Here is a 26,923-nt window from a genome sequence, read left to right as displayed (position 1 = left end):
CCTTTGCCTATCCGTTCATCTTATTTTATAGATATCTGACACTGCTTCTCCATCGCGAGTCCCCTATAGGATCCATAGAGGAAGCCCCATTGCCAGCATCCAGCTCATGTGATATCTTAGGAAGTAGCCTGGTTAACTAACTACCAGCTTCTAACAAAAAGTTGATGGATTGGACATACCTAAACTTCTCTATGCAATCAACGCTGCACCAAGGAGAGCGCAGACCATTGTGTACATGGCTAGACCCCAGACACCAAAATCGGCGCTAACAGGCGATACGAGGTTCTTCGCAGCTCCCGTACTAGGTGAAGAAGTGCTCTTTTCCGTAGCAGTACCAGCAGCGGTCCCAGCAGCGGTCCCAGCAGTGGCTCCAGCAATGGTTCCAGCAGCAGTTCCCGAGTTTGTTGGCTTCACATTTTTCTTGTTGTATGGAGCTGGGGTGATGACGGTGACATAGCTTGGGAAGATCGAGAATGTATACGGATCTGGAGGTATGGTAAGGCTTCCGGCATCAGTAGTATCTGAGAGAGGTGCTGTTCTAGGAAAGCCCGAGGGAAGTTGGCCTGGATTGTACCACGTAGACGCGCCAGTGTCCAAGGAGAAAGAGGCGACGCATTCGCTAGGATCAGAAAGAATAGAGCACTGATCAGAAGCCGACTCGTTATAGCCAAGCTGGAAGGTTTGGACCATTAGGTCGATATCAATAATGGAGAGATCGTTGTTGGGACACCATTCGATAAACCTGAGAATGAGTCGTTCAATCAATCTGTATGTCTGGACATAATTCCCAACGTCTATGACTTACTCAGACAAGAAGGATGAATCCCAGCAGCACTGGCAGCTAGCCGTCTCGGAAACAGAACCATCGGAGGCATATTTCTGGCAAGGCGCATTGAGGGCATAGGTTTCGGTGAAGTTGCCCCAAAGATAGCCTAAATTACAGACTGCATTCAACCAATTCGTTAGTAGGAGAATCCAAGTCAACTGCATCTGCCGCCAGTGTTATTCTTTCTTACCGCATCCACCAGGCGCATTATCCGGTGCAGGATAGTAAGGGATTTGGGAGCCTTGGTTCCGATCTGCACCAGTGAGGTATTGGAGGGCCGTCTCTTGGTATGCGCATGAATAGACCTGCAGTCAACTCATATTAGAGAGGAAATGTGAGAGAAAAGGGGTGCATCAGACCTCATTCCAGCAACTGCTCAACCAACAGCCAATATTGGCAGCCAACTGAGCATTTCCGCAGGCCAGTACACATGTTGAGTACACATCCCCCTCGCAAGTATCCTTCGCATCAGTCATGCATGTTGCAAGCGTGTTCACATTGTTCTCGTAACATTGGAGATAGCCACTTGGGTCGACACAGCCCTCACCTTTGGGGTTTAGGTTCGACGCATCAGCAAAGGCTAGAGACCAGAGCAGAGATTGTGCCAAGATAATGAATCTCATTACAGCCATGATCTGATCTCGCTATAGAGCTTTTGCAGAAAAAGACAGCCAAATTTTCAGAATGCCCAACGGGTGAGTTCAAATACATAAGGATGCCACTGACTTTGAGTGGCGGCTTACTGTACAGGACTAGCACGTCTGAGGCGGAGGGTCAGTCCCTGATACGGAAAATCGATATATCAAATGCTCTAGAAATGGTGAAGTTAACCGATTCCGGCGCCAACAAGCAATCATTGTTCTCGATCTTCCCCACTAGTGTGAGACATTTTTCAAGGATTACTCGCTATGGAGTGAACGTACGGGGTATTTGAAAGAGATTCATTGGACTATGTCTACTTTGGAATACATATGTTGAACCAAGTCCCGCCGGCACCCGAGATCTCAGGAGGTGGCTGACCTCCTAATGCTTGACCCTTTCTTACTGCCACGGATATGCAGTACTGGTTTAAGGCAGTAAACCCCGCCCGGACCAAATTAATTGGTCAAATTAGCCTGATAAGAAATTACAAATATAGTCAACCTGACCTGGGAGGCTTGTGTGGTAGTCGTGCCGGTCCTCATGATTCGCACCTGGGTGTCATCATTCTTGTCACCACCTGATATGTGCGTGCTCACTCAGCTTAACCCCGGTCGCGCGACGCTACGGCTGCGCTCACCATTAGCGACACCCACATAATCATTGTCCGCAGATAAGCTATAGGCTGGCTGTCACACGCTGGTGATTTTGCGGTTGGGTGGGTTAGTAGGAGCAAATCCTCACTGTTGCATGCTTTTGTGTTTCTTAATTTATATTCGATTTGCTAGATATTGTCGCTCAAGAACTAGATCGAGATCACCTTTTGACTCTTCCCCAAACCAGGCTTGCAGGTAATCAAATCCCAATTCAATAGGCGTATTGCTAGTTGGGGTGGAAGATGTTGGTGACACTCGAACGGCGACGCGTTGTTGAATGATGACAAAGAGTTCGTGGTTCGTTAACGTGGGGAACGTGGGGATTCGAACTCCGGGATGCACGTCGTAGCGCTCGCTTTGAGGTGTATATGGATGGGTGACGCGGGGCTTAACTAACAACACAAAGGTAAGCTTGATATAGGGTCTCCTCCGGGTACAGTAGGTGTTTCTGGGGTGCCTTGGGATAAGTGAGACTCGGGGGCCTGCCCTCCTGAATTCTTAGATCCGAAGGGATATGTGCTTAGAAGAATGTATAAGGGGCCATAAACTGATGAGGACCTGGGAGGAAAAGGCAATAAAGGATGCATTTTCCTAAGCAGAAACTGGGAGAAGGGAGAGATAAAGATAAACCGGAGGGAGAGCAAATGCGATATAAAGAGAAAGTCACATGGGATCAACCAATGGAAATTGAGTGATTCTCCGTAATGGCTTTCCCCCAATTTAAAAAGAGGAATTCCGCAGGTTTGCCCCTACAGATATCAGGTAATCTATAGAATGGAAGAGGGCGTGAGGGATATTGAAAAATGGTACTAAACGTGAAAATCTTCTAGAATAATCGCATGTTGTACATGATCGTATCCCTTGGACACATCCCCCACAGTTGGAGATCCGTAGTTTGAAGCTGTAAATTTGTCTCATCATTCACACGTAGCAATTGATTTGTGGTACGTGGTGTAGAGATGGAACTGGTGGTAAAACTATTACAATTTAGATTGTAATAGTTTGCAATGCGGCGCTCACTGTACGATCATTGAGTGTTGGGCTGTAATTTTATTTCCACCCACCCTCATATCATTGCCATCCCATCTTTGCGCAGGCATATTACGAAATGTCCAAGGTAGCTTGCATCTGGTTTGTGGAGTAGGGAGATGAAACTACCCCAGAAGCTCCAAGTGCTTATTGCCATGACACATCTCCAGAATCAGTGGCTGGGGTTTCATTCTCACATTACGGCAGCTTGTACTACACAGGAGACGTGCAGCCACTAGCAGGCAACCACTACGCCAATGATGGCAAGAAAGTCAAAGATTTGGATTTCGTTATTGGCCCGGCTACAGGCCGAGTTTGACGGCCGTCAGAAATTCCCGCTCCGCCCTGTCCATGCTTCTCCTACACAGTAGAGTAGTTTGATGGCCGTCAGAAATTCCCGCTCCACCCCACCTGGGCTCCCACTGGCCCATACAACCCAATTCAGGTTATTCACTTTCGACCTTGCCGTAACACCGTTTTCATTTATTATATTGAAGTCAACCCACGACTAGTCTTCCTCTTCCTGAAATACGTTCTATAGCCTGTAGATGCTCCGCAAAATTCTTTTTGACCTATAAATAGCATCTTCTTGGCTTTTCAAACCTTCTTCTCTATTTTCCCCACCATTCACCTGGCTTACCTGGCTCTTCGCAGAAGCATCCCTAGGTAAGTTCACAATCATCAGAAAATACACCCTCACTCGTCTCACCCAGCTCGAGATAGAGGAATGCGGGGACAGCTGTCAGACAAATTGCCTCACTCTTTAGCCCGCCAATGATCCCCGCTGCTATCATCTTTTGACATTTATCTTCGCATGCTGACCACAGTTACGTTTAGCGCCTGATCCATCCGTTCCAGCGGCCAGAATTGCTACATCCTCGCAGAAGATCTTACTGCACGCACTCGCTCTCACTGTGCCTTGTCCTCTTTGCTGGTGTTATAGTGCGATGAACTTGGTGAGCTTCTATATATCTACTTAACCGTTTTAAAAGACAAACGAGAGGGAAGAAATCTGGGGAACACGAAGTAGCTGAATTCGAGTATCATCCATAGAAGGCAAGCAATAGGATTTGTCTTCTGAAGAAAGGTCTGTTTTACTATGAAGCTCATGTGATGAAAGCAAGTTTTGAGATCGGATATCAATAGGCATTTTGAATGAATATCAAAGCAAAGATAGTCAGTCAGAGGAAGGGACAAACATGCGTGCTCAGAATAGGAACCTATCTCGAGGCGAGGTAAAAAGAAACGAGAAGATCAATCATCGCGGATTGTGGATTTGAGGATTGTGAGATAGAGTCATTGACACATCCGGCTCAAATGTTCCTTTTTCCTGGGGAGGAATCCCGGGCGACACCGCGCGGAGGGCTGTTTTCTCTTGCGGGAGGGAGGGTTGGGTGCATGGATTGCATGGGTCGGATGGGCATCGTTATCGGCTGCTGAGAGCAGGTCAGGATGTTGGAATTTACATGCGCGACAAAAGTGTAAGCTCCATTGTTACGGGGTAACATGATCCAGAGTTCAGTAGGCAGAGTGAGCAAGAGCAGACACGATCCTTGAAAAGCTGCCTGAACGGTGACATTGGCGTCGACGACATCGGGAGGGATGTGAGATTGCAACCACGCCTGCCACACAGTAGTATCATGGGGCATAGTAGCCCGGACCTTCACGCTGAGCAGGACTTGTGGATATGACCGTGCTGTGGAAGGGCGGGTGATTGCCCTCTCCGGACCGAGGGGAGCCAAAGTCACACTTGGCCGACTCTCATGTGGAACATACACGGGGCTTGCTCCAAGTTGATTTTGGTGCCCACGACGGAAAACTCTTGCAAACACCTGCGCGAGAGTCGCAGGACTGCCATTCAGATCATGGAGGGTTTCAAGCAAGACTTGTGTCAAGGACCAGGCGTGTTCCGCGGTAGCAAAGCCCTCCCACCCACAAGAAGCGATAAGCTCACCCCCACCGTGGTCTCCAAGTACTACAGATCCACCGGAGCAGCAATCGAAAATGTAGCACGTTTCTCCGGGATAGGTGTTCACCGTGCCTCGGACCAACCACCAATTCAAAATGGGTCCGCGCAGATTGCCATAACGGTCAGTTCGGCCCCTATAGTCAGTTTGTTAGTAAACATATCAAAATTGAAAAACCGCTGTCGAACTCACGCTAAAAACCAATCGGTGTCCCTTGTTCCCCCTGCACGTGCATGGCCGGAGTATATTATGATGCGCAGTACTCGTTCTCCCTGATTATCTTCGAGCCACCCGTTGAGAAAGACCGTAAAGCCAAACTGTGTAGTAACCAGTGGAATCACATAAGTTTGGACGTTGAATCTATAAACCCTTTTAAACAGGTTAAGCAGTTCACTTTCCATAGCTTCCACGCCTATATCATCGTTTTCCCAATGTAGGGCCAGGACCGCAACCTTGTCATACAGTCCGTGATGTGTGGCACGAAAGAGAGACGTAGAGAGATCTCTAGCTAAAACTTCGAGGGTAGTGGTAGGGGAATTCGTTGCGAACGCGGCATCGGGGTGCGACGACGACATATTGGGCGTATTTCCGCTTCACAAGGATAAACTGAGAGTGAGTTCAGAGGTAGGATATGAGAGGTTTCAAGAGAGTCCAAGCTCCAGAGGAGACCAGGAAGCTGACAAGAGGCGAGTGGTTTGATAAGAGTCCAAGTTCCAGAGGAGACAAGGAAACCGACGACAGGCGAGTGGTTTCAAGAGAGTTCAAGCTCCAAAGGAGACAAGGAAATTGACGAGAGGCGGTGGGTTGGGATATGGAGCCTCAGAAAGGACACAGAAACTGAGGAGAGAGACTAGACTCGTTGTTCACAACCTGAATATTTCGGCGACGCGTGAGGGACCAAAGTACAACTCAAAGGTGCGAGATGGAAAGTCAGGTAGCGGAGTTGAGAGGGGAAAGTAAAACTTTGCAGATGGCAGGCACAGTAATGGTAATCCAGGGCCCCGGGGTAACCACGGGTCACTCACCACACCTCGTTTACACAAGAAGAAAACGCAAATAACGCTCTGACAACATTCATAACATTAAGACTGAAGTTAGCTTGGTCTATTCTAGTCAAAGTCGTTCCCCAACTCAAGATTAGCGATAGCCGCATCTACCCTTGCCCATCTAGCCCTCAAGTCGTCCTACTCAGCATTCCATTTGGCCAGCATGGCGTCCAGCATCGTCCACCTCTCATTCATGGCAATCTGTTCAGCCTCCAAGGCCTCCCGATCCAACTTCAACTGCTCCAGGGACGAGGTTATCTTAACGGCCTCTCCACCGATTACCTTGGAATCTGGGGCAACACCAACGGCCCCGCTTTGTTCCACGTTGCGTGGCGAGGCCGGTGGGCGGGTAACGGGGGATGCTTTGCGCGGTGGAGCAGCAGATTTGGGGGCCGAGGGAGCTTTGCGCATGGAAGAAGCTGGCATGGAGACGATGGCCTTCGGCTTTTGGGTTCCATCGACGCGCTCAGTGACGGTCTTGGTCCCCTCCCATTTCAAAATGTCATTCTTGGCAAAAGCATCTGTGAGGAAGCTACCCAGGTAGCGAGTGGAGCCGTTTTTGGCAGCCCCTGCCCATCGCTTGTTCCAAATCCCGAGATTCGCAACGAGAATAAGCAACTTCTTCGTGCGGGTAAGCGCCACGTTCAATCGATGGTAGCTGGCAAGAAAGCCAACCTCGCTCTCGTCACTGGTACGAGGCTTAGTGAAGATGAATATGATTACATTGGCCTCCTGACCCTGGGATCCGTCGATAGTCAAACACCGGTCGTATTTGACGCCTTCCTGGGCAAAGCGCTGATTGACGCGCTTGACCTGTTCCTTATAGGGACAGATCAATACAACATCACTGGGGCCGATCCGATCATTGCTGGATCTATCGGTATGCAGTGCGCGCAGGAAGGTGATTACGACACTGATATGTTCGTCGTTGCACCAGGACGTACTCCCTGAAGGCTATTCCGCCTTTCCATTGGCGTCAATTGCCAGTCGGCGCTTCCCAATAAGACCTGCACGCTTGAAATGGTAAAGAGAGGACACGAATGTATCCCAGGCGTTACCCACACGATCAGCCATAACATTCTGCTCGCTGGCGGTGATCTTGTCCTTGTAAATAGCTGATACAGGCCAATCCAAGATTTGAGGATGGCATCGATAGTTAATCTCCAGCAAGGTAAGAGGATAGAGATCTGAGAGACGGGACATAAGGGATTTGCCCTGGTAGTTTGCCCCTTCGTTCTCACCCTTTGACAGTACGGTGTAGGCCTCTGTAAAGCCCATAAATGGGCCGGGCTTCGAGGGGCCCAACCCACGGCCCATAAGGCCCCCATCAAAGCCCATTTTACTGCATAAATATTATCTTGGCACACATAAAGTAGCCGATTAATGACTGTATTTTACGTATGTTCCAACCTGTATACTCAAGGGACAGATAGAATTATCGCTTTTACCTTCAGAAAATAAAATGTACTTCTGTTAAATATATAAGCCCCTAATTAAAAGAAGTACGTTCTTGTAGAAAACGTAGAGTATTATGAAAATAGATTATGATTTTGTTGATATCGCTGAGTCTGAAACTGTTATTTAGAAGATACATAAAGAAAATATAATGATTTACGTACGGAGTATACGTAGCTTTATACTACACTACAGCTTGGATAGTAATCTCAATACCCAAAAAAACCAGGAAAAATGTATTAATTATGCAGTTGCGATTGGTAGTATGTATGTTTGTACGGAGTATTGTTTGACAAATAATGGGGGCCCATTATGGGCCTACTATATTAAATATATGATTGTCCAATCATAATCTTTTACAAGAACTACCTAGGCTGCGATGATATTATAGTCGCGCGAATCGCGCGATCTACGATATTTCTCACCGGCCCACCTTCCTATCTATAACCAACTCAGTCTGCTCACCCCCTGTCGCGCGATATAAAAGCGGCGCTTACCTATTTCTCACCTAGGTAGCACCCACCCGACTATGGGCTGCGTTTAAACCACACGCCGGTGAGTTAGTAGTTGGGTGGGTGACCACCAGGGAATCCTCACTGTTGTATGTTTTTGTTCAACCGTTTATTTATTCGGTTGGAAACTCCCTCTTGCCGCCCCACTCTTCAGCCCCTCACCTGAATGCCCTGAACACCACCGTTCTACACCTGAATATCCTACATTCTCCCAAACAGGGATATGTTGGAGCATCCCATGTGGACTGAGCCTTGTTTGGATGATTTTACCAGGGTATATATACCCTGGTTTGCTAGATTGAAGAGATCATAACTCTTCCTCTGCTTTCTCCCCTTTTTAGTTGTAACCCGTCCTCCAACAGCTTATTACTCTCTGCTCGCAGCTTTGCTTTAATTTTCTATATTGAACAGTTCGACAATGACGAATGTATTCACGCATGATGTTCAGGCTGCATTATCTTGCTAAGATACCTGATATAATAAACTATGTGCATTTCATGCGACAATTACCCACTGATAAACTGCGAGATCCAGCATCTCTCATAAGACATGTAGCTGTAGGGCATGGTATAGATTCTAGAGGCCCATACAATTTAGGTATGTGGTGGGCCTACGCAGTTCCAAGGCATGTATATGCTATGGCAGCTAGCGAGTGTAGATATACTACAGCGTGATGTGTCCAAAATCCATATAGGTGCCTCAAAGTCTGAACTCGGTGTGCAAATTGTGTTTTTACTTTCACCGAGGGAATTTTGATTAGGGATCCTAGTGAGGTTAGGCTTTCCTAATATATAGAGGAACTAGGGAGATATGTTGTTGATAGATCTTGGTAGTAATTCTTTTAAGCTAGTTGGCCAAACGCATGAGACCAAGCGCCAGGAATTGCTCTCTGGTTCCTTCTGGGCATCAATCCTCCTCCTCACCACTTCCAGCGACTGTTTTGTTCACTTTTGAGATCCTTCGCCTTGATGGAAAGGTACTTGTACCGGGCCGGGGAGTTAAGAACCAGCAAAAACCTCACAAAGTTGTAGTCGTCCCATTGCGTGTCTGGGGGGATGCGGTCAGCCCGCCTGAAACCGGAGACTTTGCTGTGCGTTATTAGCTTGAGGTCGTAAGAGATAGAATAAAACATACACATCATCCGTGGTCTTGTTAAGTATGATCTTCGATGCGGTCGTCCGGCTCAGCTCATACCCTAGCCTCAAAACTTCCCTAATTCTAGTCAGCTATAAGTACGTGGCCATAATCAGACTATTTAGTAACAAACGTGTAGGCCATTTTGAACTTCTTACGGATCCTTTCTCGTTGGCTGTAGGGAAAGCTCCAGAACTCCTCAATGTCAAGAGGATAATATCCTCGAGCATTCTCCCATACAAGGTGGATGATATATCCGCCGGGGACAAGGTCGTTCTCGTCTTGCTTGTCGATTTGATATCCAGGGAGTTTAGGGGTAGCAGTGCACCTTTCCTTTGTAAAATGCTTCAAGGCATGGAGCTCCACATGGTCTCGTGGCTTGGAGGCCTGTGCCTTGCGAATGCTCGAGTTGTCAAGTTCAGTGCCAGCCAAAGGAATTTGTTTGTAGATACGCATAAAGGAAAGCTTGTTATGGCCTCTGGGATCTGCAAGACGACAAAGATATTTCCCAGCGGTGTACGCGGGGCCCATTCCATCGTCAAAGTCTTTGGGGGTAACTGGGCGTGGATACTCACTCAGCTTTTCGATAACGACCCAGTTGCGACGAGGATAAAGATCAGAGTCCGGAAGGTTCGGGGAGGGTATAGTGATCGTTTCACCAATCATCTTGGGAAGAACTGGATGAGCTTCCATTTCGGGCATAGTGAGGGTGAAAGGGAGAGGAAGAGATGAGAAAGCCTAAGAAGGTTGGATCAACGTGAGGATAGAAATGACGACAAAGTTCAATGTCGGTCAATTTAGAGTTTGGTGCCATGCAAACACCCATGGATACCAGAGCACAACCCTATTAAGAGACGTACCCTCATACTTCTAGATTATTTTTTGGCATTTGTACGATATACGAAGGCAGTGGTGTGAACCGTACAAAGGACCTTTTTATGTGTCGTGCAGAGTTTCCTTCAAAATGTTTCAGTGTCTCGGATTGAGAATTTGGTCAGACTACTCGATGATGTATAGCGCTCAGGTCCAAAGCTAGAAATTAGTGCCTGAATTCTCGAATTTGAGAAAAATATGAATAATTGCATTATTATTCCCGAGGTCTTAATGAGCAAAGTACTGCCAACGTCAAATGAAGTTTTTCACAAGCAAATTTATGCATCACTACTTTTTAAGATGGTTTCACCTTGAATCCCAGGATTCTAGATATTGCTATAAACAGAGGTGATTTATAGAAAGGTTCATTTCACACATTAAGTGTATTTTTCCACATTTTCCTCGTATATACCTATGAACCTAAGAAAGGGGAGAAAAATATCTTCAAAAAAGACATTTAAAAGGACATATCATGTAAAAGGGCAATCAAAAAGACATGGGAAGGCCAATCATACGGTAGTTATGGATAAAGTGGAAGGGGCGGATCATCTCTCCATGATGCTAACCACATCCTTTACATTTTTCTAAGGTTGGCCGTTCTGTTGGATTACGTGTGGCACTAATTCGGGAATAGCAAGAGGGAAAGCATGCTCGTCAAGTAGCGGGGTTATTAGCTCGGCTTTTGTCGGGGTCTTGAAAGCGATGCAGCAGATGTTGACTATATTTCTAGTAAATTTTATGTAACTTGAGGTTTTCTAAATAAACGCGTTTTTTGATATTTTTAGACGTGATATAAATAGATGGATAACTAGTAATTAAATCTAAATCATTCAAAATAACAGAATATTACCTCTAGGATAAGGCTTAAAAACGGGGGTAAAACGAAGTATAATTTTAAAACCCCTAAGAGGGGGGTTCAACTTTACTTGGTATCTAAATTCTCGGTATCTTCATACTGTTTGGGGCCCAATTGGGGGCCCATTAACCCGCAGTGGGCTTCTGCGAATACGTCTTGACAATGGCAAAACCGAAGAGGTCCCAAAATGAAATTACTGCGGAGATCTGAACGTTGCGAATCTCATTGCGGGGGATACAGCAGTAAATTATTATGACAAAGTGGGCGAGGAGTTCGTCGAGCGCTACTGGAAGGCCAAGAAGGAGTTTGATAAAACCTTTAAGTTCACGGGTGATGGCAAGCTGAGTGATGAGCTAAAGGACTTGTTGAAGACTTGAGACAAACATGCGATAGAATCGTCTGAGATGTTCTACGCATTTCGGGAAAGCAATTTCGAAAGAAAGGACTGGAAGGTATGAAATCAACCCTCAAAGCAAAATATACCGCCGACAAGAAGAAAGCGGCGAGCTTAGTTCAAAGCAAGATGCGTAACAAGAGCGAGTTCGTATGGGGAGATCCAATTCTTGTTAATAATTATCGAAATGATTACTCTCAGTTTTATCTTTTATTGAGAAAATTTACGGAGTAAATTCCCAGCTTATAGAAGTAGGAGCTAGTCCGATGAGGTTAGGGCTATATCTGACTAGTTTACCACATGATCAAGCCAATTTGTTGATCTTATCTGGCCACCTTTCTTTTACTGCCCATCTATTTCCGTTAATCATTCAAAAGATCATGGATAAACTAGGACGGCTAGAGGCACTTCCTGCCGAGCTTCTAGATGCGATCGTATCGCACTTGAGAGATCGTGATTTGGCATCTCTATTAGCCACAAACAGACAGCTATGCCACCAGCTTGACCCAATCTTCTACAGCAGAGAACATGTCATGGACCTCGCAATGGGCTGGGCGTGCTCGCATGGGAATTACCAAGCCATTAGTCGCTTAGTCTCCCTAGGTGCCTCCCCTAGTGTGGTTTACGTGAGCACCAGTTCTTCGGGGTGTTACATCAAAACTTCCACGTTACATCTAGCAGCCACTAAAAAGCAAGTTGAAGCTTTTCGGTACCTGCTTGATATTGGCGCACGGCTCGATAATCTTGATGTGGACAAGGGCGCCATCCGTCATTTTGTCAGCCGCATTTGCAGCCCCGGAAATGATTGGGCTCTGTTGCGACTCTACCTGGATGCCGGCCTCGACCATCAGCTTCGTATGGGACACTATCGACACCATCCCCCATCTACCATACCTTTGCTAGGGGTAATCGCCCAATCGGCATCGGCCTCTCCGCTGGGTCCGGTGCGCCTTTTACTGGACCGCGGTGGCGACCCCAATGAGCTATTCTCCTATAGCAACCGACTAGTGACTCCCCTGACTGTGGCAATTCGGAAGGCGCAAACTGAAGTTCTAGATCTCCTCATCGAGAAAGGAGGAATCATTCATGGACCCAATGTTGCTCGTCCTGTCCGTCGGCCTTGGCATATTCCCATCATGGCCGCTGCAGCATGCATGTCAAGCCAGGGGACAGCCGTGATCGAGCGGTGCTTACACCATGGCGCAGACATCAACCATCCAACACCGGTGATATGCGAAAATACCTACCATGATTGCAAAAAATACCGATACATGAGTCCTGCGCTTGTCTATATTGATTCCATTAACAACTGGGACGAACCGACACATGCCTTACCCCCAGTCGATGGACTCGTATTTCTGGCTAGCCGAGGGGCACACCTTCAAAAACCCATTCCCATTCCAGGTCGTGGAGACCTTGAGCGAATACACCGTGCACCTTGGGTGCGGTGCCATTGGAGCCCTTCCCAAATGTGCCTGGACTTCATCCTCGAGAAGTGGGGACTGATCAAATTGACCACAATTCCAGGCCTTCTCCTGGCTGTGAAGTATCTGCTCCGACACGCAGTCAGTATTGGCACGCTAGCTGAGTCACTCGCTTCCTACGACTCTAAAATTTCGGTGTTTGGGGATCCACCAGTCGAAGTTTCAGCGGCATGGCAAGGTCTCTTGACCTATGTCCTGGATGATTTAAAGGTGGACCCTACCACCCTATTGGCCCAGTACATCCTACAAAAGGGCTTATGCATATGGAATAAGCCCCTACAGAAAATTGGCCGTGCCACAATTGAGAGGCTTTTGGCATCGGGGGCCAACATCAATGCCCGCATGGGGGTCAAGCACGGACCAACGGCTTTGCATGCGGTATGCGAAGCATTTAATAAAGAGCTCCTGGAATTGAAAGGAAGATTTCACTCTTATCATTGGAGGGAGAAGCTCGATATACAGGCCACGTATCTTGAGTACTTAGCAAGTCGAGGATCTGATTCTTCCATCCGCATTGGTGGCCAAACAGCTAGTGAGGCTCTCCTAATAAATCAGGTGAATATGCCATTGGCGGTTCGGCAAAACATGCTGTCTGTATCCAAAATTATGCAGGAGGGCAATGTAATTTAAAATGCTAGGCTAGAAGTCGAACGCTCGGTATTTCATCCACTCCTGTAATATACCCAGGTACATTCGGAACGGTCCGAATAATGTCATTTTAATAAAAGCTTGGAAAGGGTCACTGCGTAAGGTTCAGAAATCCCGAGGTCGTTAATCAGGGTTAACCCACGGACCTGGTGGCCAGGGACTCAGAGCATCAACCATAATACTTTCGTCTAACCCATATCTTCTAGTCACGAGCTTGACTATGTCAACAGCTTTTGCCAGGCCAAATGTCGTCCGCCGCGACGAGACTCCCCGACTACCCTATAATTCAAACACTACTCCAGTTTCATTGACCAAGTCGCTAATCGGGTGAATTGTGGGACTGTATAGACTACATAATTTCATCACTATGCGGTTTTTTCCGAGAGCGTCACCCATCTTACACGGGTTCACCTGCCATTTGCCATTCACTAAAATTATAGGTTCAAAAAACATATAATAAACGGGGAATGAATCATCCACATTATGTCAATGACACTCCATCCACACCCATTGAGAAAAAGGAAATCCCCGGATATAAAGAAATACTAATTCCTGATCATCCCTCGCTCCCACTCTCCGTTGATTGAGTATTCGTCGACTCAGTATCCGACAAATGCTTCTTACTTTTTGAGCTGCCACCCCGCTTTCCTTTTGCCTTTTCCTTCACTTTGTCCATTTTCTTTTCATTCTCCTTCTTTTTCTCTTTTCTATTCTCTTGGCTAGTTCTAGGTGACTTCTTCTTCTGCTTCGTCCCCTGCTTCTTTATCATCTCTACCTCGGACTCACTTTCATCACTCTGACTCTCACTCGCGCTACTCTCTTCCTCATCCTTAGACTCCCACTCTGACTCCTCACTCGAACTCCACAACTCTTCCTTCTTCTGCTTCTTCTTTTTATTGTTATTATTCTTCGCTCCCACATCACCACTTGAACCCAGCCAATTTGGCAGATATTCCTGCGGGATATTTTGAGTCCATTCATCGCGACGCAGCATCTGTGCCTTGGCACGTTCAGCATTGGATTCCCGAACCGCAGTCAGATACGACTCAAAATGCATGCTGGCCTTGGTGACTTCTTCGAAATGCTTCCTCCTCAGCTGGGGAGGGGGCGGGTGGTCCGCGTTCTTTTCAAGACTTTCCCACTCTGCCAAGGCGACCGCGGTCTGGAAGGCATTCTTGATTTGCCGCCCGTTCCAGCGGATGCCCTGGTTCCATTGATGCCTAGCGAATTGAAGGAGGGTTTTGCGGTTAAATCCGACCGCCACATCAGAAACCTTTTGAGGAGTTCCGTCTTGGGGAAGGGTTGGATTCAGGTTGTTATTGTTTTCGTTATTCTGCCGCTCGAGTCGGTCGATATTTTTCTCCCATACCTTCAGCGTTTGTTTCTTGTCAAAGTTCTCGTAGTACAGGGCGCAGTGAATGCGCGAGATGGCCGCCTCATCAAACTGACCCACGCGATTGGTTGTGAGTATTAGAATGCCTGAATAGTATTCGAGGACGCGAAGGAAAACTTTCATCGGCCCGTCAGTGAAAGTGCTTCTAGAAAAAAAGGAAATACGCGTTTAACTTGGTGAATACAACAAACTTACCAGACACCAGGCTGTTCTGGAGGAAATTCCCAGCAACCCGTTCCCCTAGGAAAACATCCGCCTCATCCAGTAACAACACGCACCCCCATTTGCGGGCAAGATGGAAGAATCGCTCAAGGTTCTCTTCCACTTCCTGGGCGTTTTGCCCCCCCAGGTCTCCACAAGTGATGGGGAACAAGGGCCGACCCGTGTGAGCGGCCACGCATTCCGCCGTGGACGTCTTTCCCACCCCCGGTACCCCATGTAACAGGATAATCAGGCCCTTGCCTTTCCCCTTGACGACATCAAACTCTCGCTTGACTAGCATCCCCGGGAGTTGGGAGCTGCTGGTGTTGTTGGCCTCGGGTGTTTTCCAGGCATGGGTCTTGACCAGGGCGCGGACAATCTTCCGGTGTCGCGGAGGTAGAACTAGATCATCGAAGGCATCTCTCCCGCCCGAGTTCAGACGCCTTAACTCGGTGATTCTATCAATATCTAGCGGATCTAGAAGAGGAATACCAGGATTTAGTTAGTCGATCAGGAAACATCCCCCCAATTTTGCTTTTCTGCGGTACGAAAACAGAAAATGGGCAAGGGGTACTCACACCACTTCCTACTTAGTAACACATATCCATAAACCCGATATGGAAGGAGAAGGAGGTGATCCAGACCGAGCTGATCTAGCGACCGGTCTTCGAGTAAAGGAGTGGTTTTCACAAACTCGGACCAGCGCCTGATTTGCAGCTCCGCGAAGTCAAAATTCCAAGCCGACGAGTGAGTTTCTTCTTCGTCTTCCTCGGTTGGAGAAACAATGATACCCCCATTGTATTGCTGAGGCGTGACGTCCTTATTTCGGAGCGCAAGTTCGAAGTCAATTATCACGTCACTATCAATCTAGTAAAGAAAATAAATCATGGCATGTCCCTCATTTGAGAGTAGTGGTATTAGGAAATTTGAGACAAACCTCTTCATAGCTGTCAAATCTGCCCTCAGTCAAGCTAAGTCCATGGTAGCGCCGGTGTGTGACCTGCACCAGCTCGACAAATCTGCGTCCTCGGGCAATAACAGCATCACGCTGATATGCGTCATCATACTGCAGGGGATATGCTTCCAAGGAAGTGATCGCGGCCTCGCCATCATAAGGTCGAATAAAGAGGGTTGTAGGTACTGGTCTCACCTGGTGTCCATCGAAGTCCAGGGAGAAGCAATCGATCGCTAGAGGGGAGACAGTGTTTCGGAAGGAGGATTTGCCCTTGCGCGGAGCCAGAGATTTGCGACCCCCGGAAACCTGGACCACCCGATAAACCTGGTAGTTTGGTCGCTTTGTCACAATCTCCTGGCCCGGCCAGAACAGGTAATAGAGATGGGAGAAAGAGATTTCCCTCAATGTTCCTGCCTGGGCTTGGCGATAGGTCTGCACCAGACTGCTGAGTTCATGGTCCAAAAGATGAACAAGTGCCCGGAGGCCGTCAACCAGGATCCTCATCGTGTCCAATGAGGTCAATCCAAGGTCCTCCTGATCGTCATGCCAGAGGATTTGCCCCTCACGATTAGTCCCGATTAACTTGTAGTAGGCATATTGCTTTGGCACCCAAGGCTTTGTGCGCGTCACCGCAGGGTGCTGGGGATTTTGAGCCGCTTGCTCGGCCAACTGCGCTTCCTGTTCTTTTAGCATGGCTCGAAATTGTTGTTCGTAGGGAATAATAGCGCGAAAGGGGGGAACATGGTCATGTTGCGCCTCCGTGGGACCTATTATACTCATAATTGGACCCATCAGAAGCTCATTCACAATGCCAACCCTATCGACTACTGGCTTTTGGATGCCGGTGGTTGGGCCTTTTGGCTCAGGGCCCGTGTTGATGGCTTCATCCAGTTGCTCATCCCCATGAAGAGGTGGAGTCAGGAGCGTCGAAGTCCCAACATAAATATGGCAGTCGTGGCTGTACAGGTAAAACCGCTCCCAGACGTTGCTTGGCACATAGACGACACCATCAACCCGTGAGCACTGCTTGGAAAACTCTTGGTACGCTCTCAACTCCTTGGCTCTGTTTTCATCAGGACTCCTCTCCCTACGGGACTCTTGCCAATCACCCCTTATACGACGGCGTCGCTCGCCAGTGACATGATGGTCTTTTGTTCGCTCATTCTCGCTTTTTTCCGAAGTCTCTGCCGAGCCAGCTAAGCTAATCTGTTCATCCTGATCAGGATCTTCGGTTAGATCGACTGACAAAATATTGTTTTTAGAATCTCCATTTAGTAAGAAGGATAGGTTAGGGGATTTCTCTAACCCACCCACATCAGCCCCGGCATGTTCTGCCATTTTGCTTTGGATGTGATGCGGTGGAGCGTCTATCTGGAATTGAGGCTCCTCGATGAAGGGAGGCATGGCTGGGATTGGCGAGACTTTTTTGCTGATGGTATAAAGTAGGCAAGAACTGACTATTAGTGAAGAACGTTATAACTCTAGAATTATAAATTTTGCAATGTGGATTCATATTTAGTTATTTAGGTTTGGGGGATCAAGCGAAGGGTTTTGCGAACCATGCGAAGATGGAGCGGGCAGACCAACGCAATTTGCATCACGAGCAAGAAACATGATCCGTCACACACCATAATAAAGATGATAGGCGTGTTCGAACAGGGTATCCCGACTTATCAGTGGTCTGAGAGTTCACTACTGCAATCTAAATGATGACAGCAGGTGCGGCCACCTATAGGATATTTGCTTAAGCGACCAATATCGGTGGCGGAACTGAAAAGGACTTCCCATGGGAAAACGCTGCGGAAGAATAGAGAGGCCCATTTTAGTTGACCAGTCATCCGCTAATGCAACAGGGCATGCATTCCTACCCAGTAGTAGTCTGTATTGCAACGACCATGTTCTAAAAGTGTGCAATGAGGGCTAGCCTGGGTGCAGGTGTACCGTTGATAATTGCAACGACTCACCTTGAATATATACCCCGCAATAGAAGCCGATAAGACCCGAACTGAAGTAGCAGAAGATTGGAGAACTAGCACAACATCGTGTGCCACAATGAGAACAGCCATGATCCCCTCGTCCCACAGAGAGGATATTGAGGTCATTTTGAATCAAAACCAGCGGATTCATGACTCACGACAAAACATCGTCGAGAAATACGTGACCAATGCCGAACATGGGTCAGATTTATTGGCCGTCTTTGCCCGCCCTGATCCAGAGCCCGCTCGGACAGTAGTGGAAGACGAGGAAGTTCGGTATGTACGAAAAAATACTCGAGAAAGCCCTGTTGCCTTTCTGACCGGTGCAGACGCCGGAGGTCAATAGTGCGGGATGAAGAACAAAAGTTTCTCCGGGCGATGCGCGAGTATGAGTCGAAAGCGGATGACAAACATAAAACAAACCTCAACCTGGAAGGCAAACATACGATGGAGGAGGTATGGATAGAGTTGGACGCGGCAGTGGAGAAGTATGAGAAAGGAGAGAGCCACAAGGCAGGTATTTGGGGCAAAGTGCGGAGGGCATTCCGAAAGTTGGGACAGCATGGGAAAGCCATCGAGGAGTGGTTGGGACTGGTGCCCTCGGAGCCCGACTATTTATCCACAGTGTGTGGGGGTATCAAGTTCATTCTTCGTGTAGAACCCCTCCCCTTTTGAGACAAAATGCAGGAATGCTGACCCGAGGCAGGCAGCTGTGAAACTAAAGGATATCCGGGAAGGCCTTTTGAACGGGATTCATGACATTCCAGTGCTGCTCAATGGCACACAGAGAGTCCTTGGGGTTTACCGGCAATCGGAGAAGCTGCAAGCGCACAGCGATGGCCTGTACGTTGCAGTATTGATTAACCTGGGACATAGTCTGCGATATGTTCGTCGAAGAGTCTTGCCGAAAACATTGGAGGCAACTTTGAAAGGAGCTAGCTTTGAGCAAGCCCTGACCGAGAGCTTAGAAGAGGTTCGCAAACGCAGGAACGAGTTTAATGAAGAAGCCAGAATGTGTGGAGTCGAAATGGCTGGGGAACTACATGCTATGGTGCGCCAGGGTAACGAGAATTCATGCAAAATCACAGAGCTTCAATCTCGAATACTGGAAGGGCAGGCCGAGCAGAACAGGGCCCAGGAGTTCATTCAGAAGCAGGTCGTGCTAATGCATGAGAAAACTAGCGCTATGAGGGATACTACGGAAAACATTAGCAGGGGTGTTTCTGGACTTCGAAGTGATTTAGACGTGCACAGCCGGTATATTGCCGAAAAGATGAGTCTTGTTCTGGATCTCCTTCAGGCCAGTCCCGAGGCATACGCCCAAGCAGTAGCCAAGCGCAAGTTCTTCGGCCTGTCATTTGAAGTTCATGTACTGACCGAGTCCAGAACAAACATTCAATGCATCGATCTGCTTGATCGCTCCTCTGACGAACGCTGGAAAGCAGTATTCGCAAGACGATCTTCTGGAAAAGATCCTCAAAGGAATGAAATATTACCCGGACCAAGTGGCGGCCGATCTGATGCAGAACTATGCACTGGCTTTTACGTTACCTATCGCCGATCAAGACCGCTGCGTGTGGTTGATTAAGTCCATTAAATTAGCTGGTTGGCTCAGAAGCCCATTCTCCGGGATTCTGATTGTCAACGGAAATCAAGTCAAGACCCAACGCAGGTCCGCACTCAGCTTTGTAGCCTCAAGGCTAGCACGCACACTGAAGAACGTGGGTCAGATGGGTTCACTAGACGAATTCCCCATTGCTGCCCTGCACTTCTTCTGTGGTGAGCATTTCGATCGCGCGGATCCACTCAACAGCGCAGTGAGTGTTATGGACAGTCTGCTTGGACAGCTTCTGACATCGTTCGGAGACAAAATAGATTTGATGGAGCTTGTCCAGCTCGGTCCTTTGAAAACTAATGATCTTAAGGCCCTTTGCGTGCGCTTTAAGATTGTACTCAGATTGCTACCACGGGAGGCGGTTGTATTTTGCATCATCGATAACTTCGCCGACTTTCTCTCCAGTGATCGAACATCTGACGAAGCACAGTCATTGCTTCGATGGTTTATTCACTTGATGAAACATCAGCAAAAGAGGCAGGGAGCATGTGTGTTTAAGTTACTACTCACTTCGTCTGTCCGTTTCAACGTGTTGGAGGTATCGAGAATGAAAGATGATGAAAAGCTCGACGTGCCACAGACAGTCCCCCAGACAGGAGGATTTACGCAAATGAAATGGGAGATGGGACTTGGTGAGCAGGCGAGTAAGCTAGTGTCGATTTCGGATTTATGAGGGGCAAGGGACTTTAGCTTGTCGTGTATAGGTATATTAGTCAAAAATGAAGTGGATATCCTATGATCTTGCTTGACTCAAATTGCCTGCAGTTCCCGAAAAGAAGGTAGCTAGGATTGACTCACTGGCTAAAGGTCATTCTGAACCCGATGCGTAGTATGTTACCTGGTTTTCAAGGTTTCATCTGTCCTATTCCCAAAATCCTGTGATTGTCAGAATATAAACCTCGCACCTTGTTGGTCCATGATTATAGACCTCGCTGGCCAGAAAAAGAGCAAACAAATCGAAATACACAGAAGAATCAAAAGAGAACAAATAAGGCCACCCCCTAATTGCCCAAATATAATCAAAAAGAATACGCAGCTAAATGCAGATGCAGATCCCGATCTATCTGTTGTGCGAAGGGGCATAGCGGCCAGGGTCAAATGCTCGATATTCTAGGAGTTGATGCTTAGATTATGCCTGATCTTAGACGGACAGAAATTAGAATACTTAAATTACTATGACAGAGGCCTTAATGAGCAAAGGACTTATGTTTAACAATCCATCTCAATTATCAGATAAAATGAAGCTAATCCTATAGGTTAATCCTACGTATTCTGAAAATTCAAAGCGGTTTATGGTCTTAAAGCTATTCCCATTAAACAAATCATCAAATTTATTGAATCCTAGGCGTTGAAGTCCTTTCCGACCGTACAAATCATACTGAGACCACCCCGAAACCTACAAATAGTACGTTCTAATGAAGTTGTACTATCCTCAGCGAGTGTTTTGAGATATCCTCCATATTAGTGAGGTGGAAATTCTTCGACTCCCGGATATCGGTTCTGTTAGTAGTTATAGTAGGAACTATAAGCCACTATTCTCGAAGGTGATTCTGTAGGCCCGATCGACTGATCTTAACCTAGCAGTCAAGAAACCGGAACCGATCAGGAACGGCCTACCATTTATTAGGTGGCGGCCGGAACTAGACTACTAGCCAGACGCCCGTGAATCAGTAGCTGGGTCGGTGGCCACGCCCGCGGAGCTCACGGTTATATGCTTTGGTTATTATTTTCTTTTGGTTTTCCTATTTCGCAATGATTTTCTTGGTCATTGGCACTCCATATTCGCCATATGGTGTCATTGCAAAGGCGCTCTATGTTTCACATATTGAATTCATTTGTTCATTTTCTGACCACTAGAAGAGAAAGGGCCGATATCGTGAGCACCTTGGCACGCTGGTCGTATTAATAATTGCTGATGAGGAGATAATATAGTTACCAGTAGCAGACAGGTATTGGTATTTCTAATATTGCGACATGATGGCGTGTTGCTAATAATAGCGTGCTACAAGATACTTATCACTCCAAGACACTTCATTACCCCGCAGGTATAAGATCCAACAGTTATCCTATTTCCTCCTCCTATTCTCAAAAGCAAAATGGGTAGCATAGCAGCAAATCCTTTCCAAGATGTGCCAGCGGGCCGAACAGGTAAATATTACAATTGATGCATTCATGAGCTCTAATTAACAAAGCATGTTTAGAGGGCCTCGAAGCTCTTATTACGCAGTTCCGAGAGGATACAGATCCCAACAGAACTGATCTCTTAGTGGGTGTGTACAAAACGGACGAAGGGAAAGCGTATGTGTTACCGAGTGTGAAAGAGGTATGTATATAACTTCCCAAGTATATCATTCTACAGCCCCGTACATCACTAAATCTTTGATCTTCATGTTATAGGCAAAGAACAGAATATTCAATGATCCTGATTGGCATCATGAGTATCGCCCTTCCGCTCTAGGTTCCCAGATTTATAGGGACTTGAGTGCCAAGTTGCTTTTTGGGCCAGATCATCGTCTTCTGCGAGAAAATAGGTAAAGGAAGACTGATATTGTCTTTGCAAAATTGACTCGGAGCTGATCTTTATTCTTAGAATAATTTCAACGCAAACACTCGGCGCAAGTGGCGGGTGCCATGTCGGCGCAGTTATGTTGAAAAATCATTACGGACCGTGGAAGGAGAATGGGAACCCCGAGATATTTCTTCCCAGCGAGTCATGGTGTAAGTCTTCAGTTAATCACACATATGAAAACAATTCTGACCGAGCCCCAGTGAATCATCCTTTCCTATTCCAGTCTGCGGGAATTAAGGCTAGTTTTCTGCCATATCTTAGCAGCAAAACAAACAAATTCGATTTTGCAAGCTTTACAGAAGCTATTAAATTGTTACCAGCTCAATCTGTCATTCTTCTCCAGTCTGGAGCCCAGAACCCAACTGGATGTGATCCCTCACCAGATCAATGGCAAGAGCTAGCCTCGATCTTCATACAGGGCGGTCATTTGGCATTCTTCGATGCTGCATATCCCGGTTTCGCCTCAGGGGACATTGACACGGATCTTGAAGGCGTTCGTTTGTTTGCTGAGCGAGAAATCCCGCTTGTTTTCGTCTCAACATACGGTAAGTGTTTTGGTCTCTACAGCGAACGCGTTGGAATTCTCTCGATTCTTGCTCCAAGCGAGGAAGTCGGAAAGAGAATAGAAAGGCACATGAAACTACTCGCACGAGCAGAGTCCGGCGCGCCGCCTGATTTCGGGTCCAAAATTGTTGAAACGGTTCTATCAGATGATATTTTGCAGCTCCAATGGCGGCAAGAAGTGCGAGATATGGCGAATCAACTTAAGAGTCGTCGAATTGCGCTAAGAGAAGGATTGGAGAAATTGGAAACACCAGGTAACTGGCAGCATATCACTGATCAGAACGGAATGTTTTCGTAAGTGCTACCAATATCTGACTCGGGGAGACTCACCATATTGACCTTATTTAGATATGTTGGACTATCCGTGGAACAAGTCACACTGCTCCGAAACAAGTATCATGTTTACCTTCAGGATTCTGGAAGAATATCTATCGCGTATGTGATGAACATATTTTGAGAATAACCGTTAAGCTGACATATTTCTTTGCTTTAGTGGGCTCAATAAGTTCAATATCGACTACACTGCTCGCAGTATTAGCGCTGTTGTCAAAGCTACAAAACCAGAATGACCCCTGAGAGAATTCTTTCATAGGTACGTAAAACTGTTTTGAGGGCATGGTTTCTACTACTGAATCGTGCCGTCAAAGTCCCAGGCACTGCAATCTCAGATTCTTGTATTAGGCTACTTTCGCTTACACTTAGATCTTCAAACCGTTAGAATTACAGTTCTTTGAATAAGCAGTCATCCTTCGTTTGCTCCAAGATTGTAGCTTCCCAAATTTACAACCTGATCAAAGAACCGGACACCAAATTACAATTTCCCACAATAAATTATTGTACTCCAACAAGTATGCTTCGATATAGATTCGATGTCTATAGCTTCCATATCCGTCTTGGTCAGAGTCATGTCTCGAGGGGTTGCCTTCGCAGCTGCAACAGGCCAAGCATGTAATTGTCCCAATTCCTGCATGTATGAACTTGTTCGAAATTGGGCTGTAGTAGAGCGTGATTCAGTATTAACCTTTCATTTCCGTTAGAAAAGACCAAACTTGTGCGAGACATCTTGATTGCAGGCTCATAGTACAGGATAACAGGTGTCATGTCTGCACTACACTGAATTCTTCGCCGAAGATGATCCAAACAATGGTTTTTGTGAATGCCAAATGTCCGTCTCGTGTAGATTTCAACGCACTTGTGGTATCAAGAATTTGAGGAAAGTTTTCAATAGATGCACCGAATAAAATGAGAACGACAGATGAAATTCGGCAACTCATGTTGCTGCCAATCAAATATTGCCCCGAGCATAACCATAGATATCTCAGAGGCTAAAATAGCCATACTTCCGGAGGAGCTGTTTTCCAGCCAACTGCTCGCTGCACCAAAGCGCATTCTTGATTCCCGGGGGAGCATGAAAACCATAGACATCTCGGAGGCTGCAGTAACAGCACTTCCTGGAGAAACGCCATTGGATCACATATTGGACAATTCGGAATTATTTCATGAGAAAATTGAAAACTTAATCACTATGTACAGCCCGGCAGCGGCAACAGCAATCATTCCAGGTGAATACCCATTGAACCAACAGCTAGTTGGGTTGGGGCTGACACGACATGATTATGAAAGGATAAGCACAATCAACCTTGGAACACAGGGGGATTCTCAACACCAGAAGTATTTTCTTTGGGTCCGCCATAGAGAGTAGCGCTCAGTTGCCAATGCGAGGGTTTGAAGACCATGGATTTTCTCCCTTTAATCCCGATCGGGTCCCCATCATGCTTGAAAGAGTAAGACAGGAGCTTGATCCGAGTTTCTCTGAGATAGGAGATGACCATAAGGATTGTTTCTATTCGCTGCTGTCTGAAATTTGATCTATGGGCAATAAGTTTTTTGTGAGTCAGATTGAACTGAATGGAAATCCCAGGGTGATCGGACAACAGATTCAAGATTACGCTGCCTCGATCCTGGAACTAGACAGTCTTAGTTGCAGTCTGCAGAGTTGCTGCGGAGCTTTCCATTTCCTTCAGTTGGCGCCGGTATTTTGATATTTATGATTGAGAGAATATTTATTAGTTGGCCTGGGGGGTCCAATTTATTGGAATGAAGATCTTCCCCGATAGCTGGATGATAAGCTCGTCGCAATTTTTGGGGGAAAGACAGTCACCAATCAATCCACATTGAATTGAAATCATTTCTAGCAGCCAGGTTCTGTCTAAAATGGTTGGTTCCACATTGAAGTCGATATAATCTTCCCTATCATTATGGTCAACGATATATTTGTTTCATACGATGGTAGGGTTCATAAAAATACCAGAAAGAATATTAGGCTAACATCCATTAAGACATAGGTCTAGCATAAAACAAGAAATGCAATTGTGTAAGGGCTGTTCGTCAACTCCAGAGCGTTCTTCCAAGTTCAAAAACTCATCCTGGGGCACTGATAGATGTTCCGACAATTGACCAATCCGCGGTAATTGCGCGGTGGATCATCCCCCGCGTTTCACGAATCCCCATGTTCGGCGAATGCGAACCTAAAGAGACTCCAGAACCTGCATCGAGATGCCTATCACGAGGCCTGTATGCTTCTATAAGTCATGAGTCAGTAGATGCGCTTGGGATCTATCAGCGTGTCTTATACGACAGGAGCATATGCACAAGTAGCCCTTGCATCTCTCCATTTGTGCCATGTCAACCCCAACCTGGAAGTCCAAAGCCCGAGTGCGCACCCGTACCGGCTGTTTCGAATGTCAGCACTGAATCTAACCCTTTGGATGGCTCAACTGACTGAAGCTAGGTCGCAAACGCCGCAAGAAATGTGATGAACAAAGGCCAACGTGTCAAAGATGCGCCAACCTCGGCTCCACCTGCACTTGGCCCACAGCTACCAGCCAGCCCATGGATGGCCGAAGGCGCGAGAGACGTCAAATGAACGCCAAGAGTGTAGTTCTAACATATGAGGATAAGGCTTTGTATACACATTTCGCGACAACTGTGATGCCGCGGCTTGTGCGACCGAGTTGTCCGTCTGTGTACAGTGATCAATCACACATCCTCCGACTGGCCCGGGAGTTCTCTCCGCTAATGGCGATTATGATTGCCATTGCAGCGGTTGATCTCGGTAACGATACTCTTGCGATGCAGCACTACCTGCACTCGCTGCGCAGTCTGCAGGGTTACATAATAGGTGCCCCCGGCACCGGGAATGAAGATGGTTTATTAGCGACGACGATATGTCTCTGTGTCTTTGAAGTGAGTTTCCTTTTCCCGTATTTGTATTCATTTCGATGCATCAATCAAGCCTGATTCAAATCAAGAACCTCCGACCGGACTTGCCCCCAAACATCGGTCTGCATGCGAAGGCTGCTGGCGTTCTTCTTTCGCGACGACGCCCGGAAGCGAGCACCCAATCCCCGTCCCAGCCAGTAGTGGTGTTTCAGCGCACATGTGTGGAATCGTTCCTGTATCACAGTACGCTCGTGATGCTGTTTAACCCTTCACTCGATGTGACAACAGGCGACATACGTCACTATTTGGCCTTTGCAACCAATGATTGGCAAACTGCTCCACAACCTCTCTTGGATGAATCCTATGACTTCTTCATCATGATTGCAAATGTGACGCGACTCGCGCGATTATCCCGTGATCTAAATCAAGAAGAACACCAGATGTGGACACGCCTTCAAAGCGACATCCTGCAATACGAGCGCACAGGCGATAATCAAAATTCAATCAGAAGGCTCTACTCACGGGCCGTTCGAATTTTGCTACTCAAGAAAGATCCTATACGAAGTACTACACAAATAATATCCGAAATAGAAGCCCTCTTCTACGAAGGACTGATCATCTTGAAGACGATAGACGTCGAAAAATACCTACTCAGTTATTCTCTATGGCCTGTGGCTGTACTTGGTGCTGCTGCCATAGGTGAATTTGAGCGATACACCATAAACAACCGAATTAGTCCATTGGTCCGCATGAGACGCGGGCAGGCAGTGCGATTACAAGAGCGACTGATGAATGTCTGGGCCTCCCCACGGGGAAATGGAGACATGATACTGCAGCAATTACAGTTATTAATGGAACCCTCTTAAATTGGCCTCATACTATTTGCTATCCACTGGGTTCATCGCTTGG

The 26,923-nt window shown here is 47.0% G+C and overlaps 9 protein-coding genes across 9 annotated transcripts; 4 read left to right on the top strand and 5 right to left on the bottom strand.

Annotated features, from left to right (window-relative positions):
• Nucleotides 1-189: 189 nt before the first annotated feature.
• N7479_009733 (uncharacterized protein) lies at nucleotides 190-1,458 on the bottom strand (the record flags this gene model as incomplete). The annotated part of the gene is made up of 4 exons (XM_057257426.1): nucleotides 190-742; nucleotides 806-932; nucleotides 1,017-1,131; nucleotides 1,186-1,458. 4 exons carry the CDS (start codon nucleotides 1,456-1,458, stop codon nucleotides 190-192), a joined length of 1,068 nt encoding a protein of 355 aa, XP_057104884.1.
• Nucleotides 1,459-4,463: 3,005 nt separating this feature from the next.
• Nucleotides 4,464-5,692, bottom strand: N7479_009732 (uncharacterized protein; the record flags this gene model as incomplete). The annotated part of the gene is made up of 2 exons (XM_057257425.1): nucleotides 4,464-5,253; nucleotides 5,310-5,692. The coding sequence occupies 2 exons, from the start codon at nucleotides 5,690-5,692 to the stop codon at nucleotides 4,464-4,466; spliced, it is 1,173 nt and encodes a 390-aa protein (XP_057104883.1).
• A 609-nt stretch (nucleotides 5,693-6,301) lies between these two features.
• Nucleotides 6,302-7,366, bottom strand: N7479_009731 (uncharacterized protein; the record flags this gene model as incomplete). The annotated part of the gene is made up of 2 exons (XM_057257424.1): nucleotides 6,302-7,110; nucleotides 7,171-7,366. 2 exons carry the CDS (start codon nucleotides 7,364-7,366, stop codon nucleotides 6,302-6,304), a joined length of 1,005 nt encoding a protein of 334 aa, XP_057104882.1.
• Nucleotides 7,367-9,049: 1,683 nt separating this feature from the next.
• On the bottom strand, nucleotides 9,050-9,966 carry N7479_009730 (uncharacterized protein; the record flags this gene model as incomplete). Its single annotated transcript, XM_057257423.1, has 3 exons — nucleotides 9,050-9,218; nucleotides 9,265-9,342; nucleotides 9,398-9,966. 3 exons carry the CDS (start codon nucleotides 9,964-9,966, stop codon nucleotides 9,050-9,052), a joined length of 816 nt encoding a protein of 271 aa, XP_057104881.1.
• A 1,801-nt stretch (nucleotides 9,967-11,767) lies between these two features.
• N7479_009729 (uncharacterized protein) lies at nucleotides 11,768-13,501 on the top strand (the record flags this gene model as incomplete). The annotated part of the gene is made up of 1 exon (XM_057257422.1): nucleotides 11,768-13,501. One exon carries the CDS (start codon nucleotides 11,768-11,770, stop codon nucleotides 13,499-13,501), a length of 1,734 nt encoding a protein of 577 aa, XP_057104880.1.
• Nucleotides 13,502-14,370: 869 nt separating this feature from the next.
• Nucleotides 14,371-17,406, bottom strand: N7479_009728 (uncharacterized protein; the record flags this gene model as incomplete). Its single annotated transcript, XM_057257421.1, has 6 exons — nucleotides 14,371-14,408; nucleotides 14,453-15,028; nucleotides 15,108-15,590; nucleotides 15,692-15,980; nucleotides 16,051-17,309; nucleotides 17,379-17,406. 6 exons carry the CDS (start codon nucleotides 17,404-17,406, stop codon nucleotides 14,371-14,373), a joined length of 2,673 nt encoding a protein of 890 aa, XP_057104879.1.
• A 714-nt stretch (nucleotides 17,407-18,120) lies between these two features.
• On the top strand, nucleotides 18,121-20,489 carry N7479_009727 (uncharacterized protein; the record flags this gene model as incomplete). Its single annotated transcript, XM_057257420.1, has 5 exons — nucleotides 18,121-18,320; nucleotides 18,374-18,668; nucleotides 18,751-19,413; nucleotides 19,487-20,303; nucleotides 20,425-20,489. 5 exons carry the CDS (start codon nucleotides 18,121-18,123, stop codon nucleotides 20,487-20,489), a joined length of 2,040 nt encoding a protein of 679 aa, XP_057104878.1.
• A 1,266-nt stretch (nucleotides 20,490-21,755) lies between these two features.
• On the top strand, nucleotides 21,756-23,361 carry N7479_009726 (Pyridoxal phosphate-dependent transferase major region subdomain 2; the record flags this gene model as incomplete). The annotated part of the gene is made up of 6 exons (XM_057257419.1): nucleotides 21,756-21,807; nucleotides 21,861-21,957; nucleotides 22,250-22,377; nucleotides 22,429-23,086; nucleotides 23,141-23,227; nucleotides 23,286-23,361. The coding sequence occupies 6 exons, from the start codon at nucleotides 21,756-21,758 to the stop codon at nucleotides 23,359-23,361; spliced, it is 1,098 nt and encodes a 365-aa protein (XP_057104877.1).
• Nucleotides 23,362-25,474: 2,113 nt separating this feature from the next.
• On the top strand, nucleotides 25,475-26,880 carry N7479_009725 (Zn(II)2Cys6 transcription factor; the record flags this gene model as incomplete). Its single annotated transcript, XM_057257418.1, has 3 exons — nucleotides 25,475-25,535; nucleotides 25,584-26,038; nucleotides 26,104-26,880. 3 exons carry the CDS (start codon nucleotides 25,475-25,477, stop codon nucleotides 26,878-26,880), a joined length of 1,293 nt encoding a protein of 430 aa, XP_057104876.1.
• Between the last annotated feature and the right edge of the window lie 43 nt (nucleotides 26,881-26,923).

Source organism: Penicillium vulpinum, assembly GCF_028829585.1.
Source record: "Penicillium vulpinum strain IBT 29486 chromosome Unknown utg000004l_segment0_segment0, whole genome shotgun sequence".
NCBI lineage: Eukaryota > Fungi > Ascomycota > Eurotiomycetes > Eurotiales > Aspergillaceae > Penicillium > Penicillium vulpinum.
The sequence above is the reverse complement of the archived record's forward strand: the minus strand, read 5'-3'. Positions and strand labels throughout refer to the sequence as shown.